We start from the raw sequence: 12,182 nt of genomic DNA, 5'->3' as shown, positions 1-12,182 counted from the left end.
TCTATTCCGCAAGTATACGGGGTCAAGTTATAGTATAATTTGTAAATCGGGAAATCGTCCCAAGGAATAGGTAGGTAACCTCGGATATTGACGGCGAGTTTAGCCCAATAATCAAAATGTCAATAGCTAACTTAGACTAACACACACACACACACCCCACTTCATAGATTTGATGGTTGATATGTAAGAAATAAGAAAACGAATAAAACTAAATAAACTAACTAAGAGAGAGGTAAGAAGATATCTAAGGTTATAAAATCCACCGCATAATTTCACTTTATAAAACAAGCACTTAATTACTTAAATCTCTTTTGTATTTACTCGGGATCCAATATAATGAACTATTTGAATTCCGGATGATGTTCTAGATAAAACAATTTTATAATCACTAATTCTAATTGTCTTCCTTATAAAGATTCAGATCACTTAAGTATTATTCATCATCTAAAAAGCATACTCCATCTAACAACTTAACGAAAGTATGAAATATCTAATTATGAGGCATGAGTAATGGAAAGAAAATCCAATCCATATAGATAAACAATCAATAGACATTAAGGCACATCAAAGGATTTAATTAATCAAGAACAAGTATTATAAAGATCCAAAATGAGTTTCATTTACAACCTTAGATGACTAAATTAACTATACATAGAATCTAGAATAACATTCATTGACATTGTAAAATAAATGAAAATACTAAGAAATTAATGGAAAGAAATCACCAATCAAATTCCATATCCCCATGTATCTCCAATTTGTCTAAGATTTGCTACATTTGTGCTCAAGAATCTTACTCCAAGAATTCGAAGTAATAGCTATTTTATTGCACCCAAATAAGAAAAAGAAAGAGAAGGAAGAAATTAGATGTAGAAAGAAGTTAGAAAGAAGAGATGAAAGGAGATAAAGATGATAGAAGAATATGGAAGAAAGAAGGAGAAGACTATTAATGGAAGAAAGAATAGTGGTAGAGAAGAAGTAGTAGTAGAGAAAGATGGAAAAATAATGGAGAAAATGGATTTAGTAGTAGAGAAGAGAGAAAGAAATAGGTAAGAAGGGATAGGTTGAAAGAAATAGGTAAGAAGAGGATTTAGAGGATGATTTTAGTTAGAGAAAGAGAAGGTAAGGGAATAGAGAGGGTTTGCAAGTCTAGCTTTTAATGGAGGAGCAAGAGATTTATTTATGGAGTTGGGTTAGGGTTTTGGTTGGGTCAAATGGTAAAAGGTGTGAAGATGAGGGTTAAAAGGGTAAATAGAAAGGTTTAAAAGGATAAAACCCTAGTTGGGCTTGCTGCTAGGGTTTTATGTTGGAAATTCGGATGATTGGATATAGCCGGATGCATGGAGTTAAGTTGCGGGTAAAATAGGAGTCGTCGGATTAGATGACGCGCGGATCTGGAGTGTTGGTAAGGTGACACGCGTCTTGGCTTACCTTAATAAGCAGCTTCGGGTAACACGGGAATTGAATAATGGACGGGACACACAGCAGCCGTTCGATTTCAAAAACGCGGAAGTGGGCGGATAAGATTAAAACGTGGGATCTGGGTGCAGCGAGTTAAGCTGCGTCCGAAACACGGGATCACACACTAAGGGTCCATTTCGATGCTGAACAGAAACACGGGAATTAGATACGACGACAACCAGATTGCGCCACGTGTCCTGCAGAATCCCGCACGCCCGAATGTCTACCGATTGTGTCCCACCTGGTCAACAGCATTTGACCCATCTTTGACTTTGCATATTTCACTCATCCGGACTCCGATTTGACTTCCGTTTTCTCCTACGGGCTCGTCTCAACCTCTACTTTTCAACCACGCACTGACCTTGGCCAAATTACCAGAATGTCCTTGACTCCAAATGACCAAAATACCCTTTATGCATCTTTTCCTCGTTTTTAACCGTTTTTCACACCTAACTCTGCAAAAGACACCTAATCAAGAAAACCAACCATTTTATCATAATAAAGACTCGAGACCGACTAACTTGGCTAAATTAAACGACTTAGATGGGACATTTTCATGACCCATCAAACACAATCATCATCATCGTCAACAACATCCCAATACAAATTCTGTTGCTTCAGTTCTTCATAGATCTTTTACCCACCAATACCCATGCAATCAAAATCTTGTAACTCCATCTCCATCATAATTACGACCTTTACACAACAATACCTTTCAGTAGAGAGAGAGTGTGTGTTGTTAGTGAGAAGAAGAGAGAGGAAGAAGAAATGGAGAAGGAAAGATGGGTGAGAGGATGGGAGAAATGAGGATAAGAAGAAGAAAGGTTTTCTATATGATGATCTTCGGCCGGTGATCGGCCGACCTCCAACGACCGGCAGCAGGTTAGAAATATGTGACAAAGTATAGGGAGGGAAAGAGTTTTGATGAGAAGGTAAAAAAGGAAGTCATGAATCACCAGTTAAAGTTGACTAGCGGATAAACGAAAAAGAGGGCTATATTGGAGGCTGATCATCTTTACGGGGCCATTTTGGTCATCTTTAGGGGGCAAAATGGAATTAACCCTAGAAAATAAAAGCCCGGTGGATTCATCTTAGCGGGATTATAGCGGCACACCAAAATCACACCTATAAAATAGAAATTTTTAGGGGAAAGGAAATATGAAGAGCCTTTCCAATTGCCCTCCTACTCTAGTAGTCTAGTCTAAAAATTCTATAAATACATCGTTTCCCGAATCTCTAAAACAAGGAAAAATTCCTTTGCGGATTAAAGTACGCGTCTTCCTAAAATCAGGTACGCTAGGGTTTCTTGATCTTTTATTTCAAACCCTATTCTTTTTCTTATTCAAAACCCTAATCGCCGTAAACATTGTTCATTGTTCTTGTGTAAGTGAAGTTTGATTTTGTTTTACCTTCCATCTTTTTCTTATTCAAAACCCTAATTTGCATGATCTCTGTTTCATAATTCTTGTACAGAGTGATAAGGTTTGTTTTTCTTGTTTATAGTTCTCGTTGATTCTTAATAGTTTCTGTACTTAAATTGATTGATTCATGGTTTTTCTTTGGTTAGATTATTGCATGTTGTATTGAGTTTTTCAATAATATGTTGGAAACTTTGAAGCCGGAGAGAGGATTAAGTGGTGGTGGTGGTGGTTATGGAGTACCTGGGAAATATAAACCGCGGAGAGTTTCCGCGCAACGGGATTTTCCTAGAGATTGTGGGAGGTTTGCTATTAGGTCTAATGCAAATCAAAGGGATAAAAATCCTGTTGATCTTGATTCACCTATTGTAAAACCTGATGTAGTAAAGACATTAGTAAGTTCGAGCGACTCTCAAAAGCTTGAATTAAATACAAATTTAGATGCTAAAGAAACGATAATTTTGCCGGAAGTTTTGGAATGTGAAATTAGGAAGCCTGAGAAGGATTTGGATGAAGGTGAAGTCCTAACAGCAAAGGAATCGGTGGAGCCATTGGTAATAGTCACGGATTTGTCAAATCAGATGGAGGAAGCTGAATTCGTGAAGGATTCAGAGAAGTCTTCACAGATTGGAGATAATGAACAACAATGTTCAACAATGGATGCTATTATGACAGATGTGGAGACACCATTGAATGTTTCGGATGAACCTGAAACTTCTCTTCATAATATTGGGAGTATGCGTGTAATGTACCCTCCCCGGAGAAAAACCTCTGCCGTTAGAGATTTTCCTCCAAATTGTGGGAGAAATGCTTTGGCGATTAATCAGAAAGAACCCATGAAACTAGCCGCTCAGCTTGAAAATCAAAATATTGAAACTAGTGGGGGAAACCTTCCACCAGAGAAAATAGTTAGGGATAGAAAAGTAAGGGACATTGTTAAGGATGAAGAGGATCACAGGAGGAAATTGAAAAAGAGTGTTATGAAAGACTTTGTAGACAATGTTCGAGTAAAATCGGAAAGGGACATTATGAAGGTAACACATGAAAATGTGCAAGTTCAACTTGTTCGTCAAAGCAAGTTGGAAAAAGATGAGGAGATAAATGTGATGTCGCCAGCCGTAAGCGATTTACCTAAGTCCAACATGAAATCCTTGTCACTCAGTAAAGCAGTTGGCAGAGATATTGCAAACTTAGGTGGAAAGCTAGAGAAAGAATCTTTTAAGATAAACAAAGATAATAATTTTAAAAGAAATGTCTCTGAAGTTGTTCAAGGAGAAGATTCTAGTTCAGTATTTTCCAACGATAGGGAGATCGTGATGGCACTAATGGCTGCACAAAATTGTCCGTGGACGCAGTTGCAAACAAAACATGGATTCAAGTCAACGGACCATGGAACAACCAAAGAAAAAGTTTCGAAGCATGAAAGCATAGTGCATGCAAGGTATTATATTTCAATATCCATTCTTTTAACATAAACATTTGAACCTTGCATTTTGCTTTTATTCGGATGCTACATCTCCCAAAAAATGTGTAACAAAAATGTGGTGAACTATGATAAGTTGTGTTGCCCAAACATCTACAAATTGAAATGTTTTCTAATGTCTCAATTTTGAATAGATGACATAAGAACTGTAATAACAACTTGTACATCATTATGTTAAATGCACTTGTTGGAATGTTAAGTTGTTGAATCGTGTATTTTATAATTGTTTTATCATTATCATTTTCAACATTGAAAAAAATTGTCATAAACCTCAAGGTAGTTTTTTTTACCGGGTGAGGCATAATGTCGGGGCATAAACTAAAGTTAGTAGCGGATAATTTTGAGTTCTATTATTTTAATAAGAATGTTGTGCAATTGATTTGTCATGTGTTTGGTGGATAACGATTTTAAACACTTTTCCAGGCAAAAGAAGGGAGCAGACAGTTCAGAGGAAAAATCTACGAAAAGAAACGATTCTTGTGAAATTTCCAATTACATGGTTGCCGAGGATGAGGAAAATTCTTCAGAGTATAATGGAGAAAGTGAAAATCTCTCGTTGGCTTTAAAACCACAAAACCACACAATGAGTTTGATTCCATTTGGTCTACATTCTTTGCTTCATGAAGATGATAATAATGGAGGTGCTGCAACACGTAACCAAGTTAGAGAAACTCTTCGATTGTTCCAAGCGATCTTTAGGAAGTTGTTGCGGGATGAAGAAGCTAAGTCAAAGGAGAAAGGAATTTCTTGTGGGAGGATTGATCTAAATTCTGCAAAAATTTTAAAGGAAAAACGCAAATGGGTGAACACTGGTAAGTCAATTGTTGGTATCGTTCCCGGGGTTGAAGTCGGGGATGAGTTTCACTGGAGGGTTGAGCTCGCGATCATTGGTCTTCATCGACCATATATAGGTGGCATTGATTATGTAAAGAATGGTAAGGGTAGAGTGTTAGCAACAAGTATTGTGGCCTCTGGATGTTATGCTGGTGACATGGATAGTTCTGACATCTTGATATATTCTGGCCAAGGAGGAAATCGAGTAAGTGGCGAAAAGGCTGAAGATCAGAAGCTCGAGCGAGGAAACCTTGGATTGAAGAATAGTATGGATGATAATAGCCCCGTCAGGGTCATTCGTGGATTTAAAGAGACAAAGGCATCAGATTCAGTTGACACACGAGGTAAGATGGTTGCGACATACATTTATGATGGGTTATACATGGTGGAACGTTATTGGCAAGAAAAAGGACGTTATGGTAACAATGTATTTATGTTCCGACTAAGTAGAATTCCAGGGCAACCAGAACTTGCCTGGAAAGAAGTTAAGAAGTCGAAAAAATTGCGAGTACGAGAGGGCCTTTGTGTAGATGACATAACTCAAGGGAAAGAAAAGATGCCCATATGTGCCGTGAATACGATAGACAATGAAAAACCACCTCCTTTCAAGTACATAACTAGTATGATCTATCCTTCATGTTATGAACTTACTACCCCCAACGGATGTGAATGTGTAGATGGATGCTCTGATACAGAAAAATGCATATGTGCAGTTAGGAATGGAGGGGAGATCCCATTCAACTACAATGGAGCTATTGTGGAGGCAAAGCCTCTTGTTTATGAATGCGGCCCTTTTTGTAAATGCCCTCCTTCTTGTCATAATAGGGTTAGCCAAAAGGGTATTAAGTTTCAACTAGAGATCTTCAAGACCGAGTCTAGAGGTTGGGGTGTTAGATCCTTGACCTCTATTCCTTCAGGGAGTTTTATTTGTGAATATACTGGTGAGCTTCTGGAGGATAAGGAAGCTGAACAAAGGACCGGTAATGATGAATATCTTTTTGATATTGGGAGTAATTATAACGACCAAACTCTTTGGGATGGATTATCGAATCTCGTACCTCCTGAATTACAACCATGTTATTCTTATGAAACTGTGGAGGATGTGGGCTTCACTATAGATGCGGCTGAATATGGAAGTGTTGGAAGATTCATTAACCATAGTTGTTCACCTAACCTTTATGCCCAAAATGTGCTTTATGATCATGGTGACAAGAGAATGCCGCACATAATGCTTTTCGCTGCGGAGAACATCCCTCCTTTACAGGAACTAACGTACCACTACAATTATGTGGTAGATCAGGTCCGTGATTCTTCTGGAAAGATCAAGAAGAAGAATTGCTATTGCGGTTCCTCGGAGTGCACGGGAAGGTTGTATTGAGGTATACGGTGGCGGAAACAAAGTTCGGAGGGTCATGTTCATGGTGGCATGGTATTGCACTACTTCATATTTTTCTTTTGTGGAGATCACATCGTTCTATCGTACTTCATATTCTACTTACCTAGATATATAATTATCTATTTTTAGCTATTTGGAAGGCATTGGGTATGGTTGTATCATTTGAAGATAGTTCAAATACTAAGTGTGGAGGCCATACTAGCCATGTTTCCCCATAAGGTGGCAATATTATAATCCATGTGATTTTTAATGGCTCCAAAATTTTGAGTCTTAACGTTTTGTACTCCCTTATATATAACCAATGTTAAAATCAATGTGGGTTTCTTTGGTATGTGGTATGGGTTCCGATACGCGGTACGCTACCACGTGAGTGTGTGGTATGTTAGTGGTATACCTCATTGGTACGTAATTTTCTGTTACGTTATATTATTTCAGCTATTTTCCCACAGAACATATAGTCTCTATGGTGCTATATAATAGTTACACCTATACCAAGACATTGTATCTCCACAAAATCTGAAGTCTTAACTAGTTAACTAGAAAATCTTAGAGTTAATTACTTGAACTAGATGAGCCTATAGATATTTTCAAAGAAAATAGGTTAATTAAGCCTGGAAATTCTGGTGTGCCGAATTTGGAGTACTTTGTCGCAAACCCACTTAAAAACGGTATATCCGGTACGCGGTACGAAAGGGTAGGTGGAGCCCATATTAGAATGTGGCTAGCTGATATACATGATATAATGATGAGTTAGTAAATTAAATCCCTAAATAAATGATACATTAGTAAGTACAAGACTATGTATCTAGATTTGAGAAGTTTTTGTCGGCACACGAAAAAAACTACATTAATTAAGTGCTAAAGTAGAAAGGTGAGCCCTAGATATAATTACATCTTTCCTAAAAGACGGGCATACAAGATCCTGCCTTTGACAACATAGTTTTTATACTTCCCATGATATCGTATCCTCTCCCGGTCGTAATTTTCTCCATGCAAACCGCCGCCACTAATCTTTAAGTCTCAATAACGTTCCCCAAGTATCTGAACTAAATATCTCTTATTTCACTAACTACAGATTTGTAATTTGTCTTTCTTATCTTACATTTGGTAACTAATGATATTTTGTTGTTTATAGAATTTTATATTGCCGTTCATGCTAAATCTCAGCCTTGAGATTCCGCTATTTTGTTGCAAGAATTTTGTTATGTTCGTTCTCTTAGGACTTACGAGAATTCCAATTAATTATAGTTACTTTAGTTCAACAGTGTTACCCATGCCCGTAAAGTAAAGCAAGGATTATATTTTTTGTACTAAGGTATTCAATTATATTGTCAATTTTGTGTCGTTGTTACTGAAGTGTTTGTGCCTTGCCTTGAACCTTGTCCTTCAGGTGATGAAGGGTCCTTGTGCTCTCTAGCTACATTTGTATGGGGATAAATATGGCAGCAGCATCAGTTAAGATGGAAGTCTTTTAAATTCTACTTCAAGTTATACTTCAGGTATCTCCTAGTTCTTTACAATCTAGGAATGAGTCCCTGAAAAAATCCATAAACAAAGAGAGCCCATGTTTTTGAGGCCACAATCTTACAAACTTCTTACTATCTGAACTATTGCATTTTTTCTGTCATAATGTGGCCACAATTTTGGGGTCTAACCATGTTTTCATGCTGGATACTTGGATTAAGTAGATAACAACTCTACATTTTTTCTTGAAGAAGTTCTGCTTTTGGACATGATCTATTTCCTGCTTTCTTATTGGGATATCAAATGATATGCAAAAACATTGCAGACATCGAGTAGTTAGCCTCAAATTTTGTGGTTGTATGTCTATAGTTTGCCTCAGTTGAGGATTGATTTGTGAACATATTTCAGTGTCAGACTTTTCGCTTATAGGTTCGTTAATGATTTCAGTTTGTGAAAAAAATTTTGAACTATGTGTTTGTGATCATTTTTGCTTCAGATGGATATATTGGAGATTTCATATAATAACCTCTGTTTTGGAAGATACATGGATATACCATATATATATATACTTATATCAGCGTCGTATATGACTACCAAGAGTATGCATGACTACAGTCAATATATCATATTCTATCGTAAACCTTCGTAGATTCTACATAAGGTCAAGTTGCCTGCTAGTTCAGTTGTCATTGTTGTATATCTTTCCATAGACCTATGATTATGAGTGTTTTTGGCTGTCTGGAACACCACTTCCACCCCCATTATCTCCTCCAGGATTGTCAAAACTCCTTCCAAAGCCATATTCATATCGAGACCGATGTCCTGACCTGTATCCAGTACCATGTACATAACCAAAATGACTACCTCCATCAGTGTTCATAGTTTCATGTACTTCCTCACCACCATGAGAAGCACCACCACTACCAGATCCTGATCCTGATCCGGATCCTGACCCAGATCCTGATCCGGACCCAGACCCAGAGCCGAAACCACTACCTTGCCCATCTGATGAACTCCCAGACCCAGAACCATATCCCCACCCTTTTCCAGGACTTGACCCCCATCCCCATTTATAATCCCAGTTGCTACCATGACCCGAACCACTGTCTCCGGCACTACCAGTTGGTGTTCCGGAAGTTGGAGCTGACGGCGGCGTCTGTGATAAGTCTGATTTCCTATCATCGCCATTTATGCTATAAGCCATTGAAACACAGGTTAGAAACAAGATGAAAGCGAGTGTGAACTGAGTTATGTTCATTTCTTTGTTGTATCCTCTCTCTCTCTCTCTCTCTCTCTCTCTCTCTAGGTAATGAAAGAATTTGTCGGAGTGTTATAAGAATGTTATAAGAATTGGTTGATGTTTGGAGTTTGTATTTATAGGAGTCTTAGGGGCGGTGATAAGGTGGAAGCCCGTGACAACAATGTTTACTTTGGTTTTATTATATGGAACTGCTGCCACACCATATCCCACTACCGACTTAACATCTGTTATCTTCTGACCATCCATTACTTTGCTATATTGTTTGAGAAAAAAAGATTTGATTTGATATCTAGATATTTGTTACTACTAAATACCCTTTTTGATGGATAAAGTTGTCCCACTTGGCTTAGTAGTCATATCTCCTCTTCTAGTTGATACAATGATAATTAGAGATAATCATGTTTAGTTTTCGTCCTTTTTAATTATTAGAGTAATGGAGAGTTGGCGGAGTGGGATCGAGGGTCTACTGTAGGAAGCAATGAACGGAGGACAGATATTTTTTTTTTTACGTATCTTCTGGCTGACATGGATTTTCTTTTTCCCTTTTTCACCTTTTCCCTACCGACCTATTTTCCACTAAAAGGTTTAGGAAGAGGGAGGGAGATAATGTATAGAGAAAAGTTGGAGAGAGAGATTGACATAATCTTTTACATAAGGATTCGATTTACTTGAAGTTTTGAGAGTTCCTAGTGGAAAGAGAAAGAAATAATTTTTGCAAAAAAGTGATTTTTCATAATATCTTTTCTTTCTTTTTTTTTTCCTATTGATTGGTATGTTTGTTTTCTAAATTTTTCCGTTTTTGATAGTGAGGGAAATGTATTTGATTTTTTTTTATGAGAAAGAAATGTATTTGATTTGGAAGCAAAAGAGCCCCAAAACATGATAAACATTGGCATTGATACAAGATTTTTGTTCCATCCATATTTATTTTGTCTCCCTCCCAGTGAGGATAAAAGTTCTGCGATAACCAAACATGTTTTTTGGCCCAAATGTCCTTAAACGAGACGATGGTGTAACGATCGATATTAGGTGCCATAGGGCAGCGAGTCTTAGATGTAGTCTTTAGGTATAGTTCTTGACCTTGTTACAACTCCAAATCAGTGTCACGAATCGTCAGAACAATTATTGTTTCCTTTATACGGTTTGCTAAATTGATTGCCCAACATTTGACCATATATAATGCTCAGAGGAGGTCAAATGAGTTGTTGAACTTGGGTGTGAATATAGTAAAGATAGATTAGGTATGTAGGCCTTTTAGGATGGTCTTTGAGAGTTGATGTAGTTTCGAATCATCTTTTCATGAATATCAATGCCTTGTAACGACCAAAAGGAAACAGATAACTGCTAAAACAAGTAAACAAAAACTATTAAAACTAAGGAAACCCGAAATAGATAAACTTCCAAATTGTAACCAAAAGGAAAAAAGGTTCCCTAGGGCTAGTTGAATAAACTGGTCGTTGAGGTCGTGGGTTGTGGCCCGTTATACCGACCCAGATAGCCCACTTCGGCTGCCCCTTAGGTTGAAGGGTTTGACCCACATTGGCAAAGAGGAGAATCAAGCTCGACATTACCATTTGGAAGAGGCACAAGAATATCAATTTATTTTTAGGGAAGTTTTATAGGGGTCCGTTTTTGTTAAAAGGGCCCTTCCTTGTGAATTCGGTACGAGCCCACCGAATTCACAAGAGACCATTCGGTATGAGCTGAAATTCGCTTCAGTAGCCTCTTCTTGTGAATTTGGTGGGCTTGCACCGAATTCACAAAGAGACCCTTTTAACAAGAATGGGGAGTCCTCATAAAACCTCCCTCATCTTTACAGAAAAAACTTGTTCGCAGTACCACGGTACTAAGGTGCAATGTCAGATTGCCTTTTAACATAAATGATGTAAGAAGCATCTTCATCTATAACTTGACAACTCACAAGCGACAACGTTTGAAAATTTGGAGCTGAGGGAGGGGAGATCTCTGCATATACTGTCAACTCTAGTGGCGTTGCCACTTTTAATCCACTCTGCTATGACGCCTGAGTGTTAGATTCAGTAGGCAGATCGGAGTGGTTTTTTCATTGTTGCAAAAACTACTAATATTAATAAAGGAAAGAGTTATTACAATACAAACGAAGGAGAACAAGTGGGAATGTTGTCCAAATTCTAGTACAATTATGAATTCTTTCCCATTTAGCTAAACTGTCTGCATGCATATTTCCTTTGTAGGGGATATGAGAGAATTTGATGCTTACGAATTGTGGAAACAATTTCTTTGTCTTTGAGACGTGAACCTTGGATTGCCATTAAATCGGTATGCTTGAGTTTTGAAGATGCTTAATAATGTCTCGGTTGTCACTTTCTATGTGAATGAAATTGTGATTATTAGTAGCTGCCCATCTGATACCCATTGAAATAGCTAACACTTCGCTTTCTTTTGCGTTTCTGGTTTTGAGGGTAGAAGTCTGAACTTCAATGAACTGGGTTGTGTGATTATGTACGATGCAACTGATTCCGACTTGCTCATTATATTAATATTCATAAAAGAGGCGTATGTATAAATTTTGACATAAGGATTAGTAAGGTGTGACCATTTGATTATTTTTGTCGTGAACTTATATGTATTCTCGATGTTATTGGAATTAGGAAAAGCCATAATTTAGTTAATAACTTGCATGGGAGAAAGTATTTGTTGCTGGAAACATCGATCACAACGCGCCTTCCAAATGAACCATAAAATAGTCGCATAACAAGCATCATTATCAAGATTATCATTTTTTGAGTATCACTCCAAGTAATTCATTCCTTTAAGGAGTTTATGTTGTCGGTTTTGATATTAAAGTAAAACCGCACATTTTGGCAAAATGGCAATGGAATAAAG

The 12,182-nt window shown here is 37.5% G+C and overlaps 2 protein-coding genes across 4 annotated transcripts; one reads left to right on the top strand and one right to left on the bottom strand.

Moving 5' to 3' along the window:
- Positions 1-2,557: 2,557 nt before the first annotated feature.
- Positions 2,558-11,902, top strand: LOC147536828 (histone-lysine N-methyltransferase, H3 lysine-9 specific SUVH6-like). Of its 3 annotated transcripts, none has more exons than XM_086640368.1 (5): positions 2,558-2,752; positions 3,029-4,320; positions 4,786-6,625; positions 7,983-8,091; positions 11,531-11,902. In XM_086640368.1, exons 2-3 carry the CDS (start codon positions 3,062-3,064, stop codon positions 6,572-6,574), a joined length of 3,048 nt encoding a protein of 1,015 aa, XP_086496494.1. In that variant the 5' UTR covers positions 2,558-2,752; positions 3,029-3,061; the 3' UTR covers positions 6,575-6,625; positions 7,983-8,091; positions 11,531-11,902. The 3 variants fall into 3 exon arrangements, with proteins under 3 accessions (XP_086496494.1, XP_086496496.1, XP_086496495.1); XM_086640370.1 differs by lacking the exon at positions 11,531-11,902 and adding an exon at positions 9,747-10,218; XM_086640369.1 differs by lacking the exon at positions 11,531-11,902 and adding an exon at positions 8,553-8,595.
- On the bottom strand, positions 8,522-9,314 carry LOC147536829 (uncharacterized). The gene has a single exon (XM_086640371.1). The coding sequence runs from the start codon at positions 9,312-9,314 to the stop codon at positions 8,775-8,777; it is 540 nt and encodes a 179-aa protein (XP_086496497.1). The 3' UTR covers positions 8,522-8,774.
- Positions 11,903-12,182: the final 280 nt, after the last annotated feature.

The sequence above is a fragment of the Eschscholzia californica genome, unplaced genomic scaffold (genome assembly GCF_041429995.1).
Source record: "Eschscholzia californica isolate CP2 unplaced genomic scaffold, dmEscCali1.0.p SCAF_5, whole genome shotgun sequence".
In the NCBI taxonomy this organism is placed as follows: domain Eukaryota; kingdom Viridiplantae; phylum Streptophyta; class Magnoliopsida; order Ranunculales; family Papaveraceae; genus Eschscholzia; species Eschscholzia californica.
The sequence above is the reverse complement of the archived record's forward strand: the minus strand, read 5'-3'. Positions and strand labels throughout refer to the sequence as shown.

What these genes read in the sequence shown, in the direction of transcription:
- LOC147536828 (XM_086640368.1), top strand. Translation starts at nt 3,062, where the DNA reads ATGTTGGAAACTTTGAAGCCGGAGAGAGGATTAAGTGGTGGTGGTGGT. An exon ending in GAAAGCATAGTGCATGCAAG is followed by an intron (nt 4,321 to 4,785) that starts GTATTATATTTC and finishes ACACTTTTCCAG; the next exon opens with GCAAAAGAAGGGAGCAGACA.
- LOC147536829 (XM_086640371.1), bottom strand. Translation starts at nt 9,314, where the DNA reads ATGAACATAACTCAGTTCACACTCGCTTTCATCTTGTTTCTAACCTGT.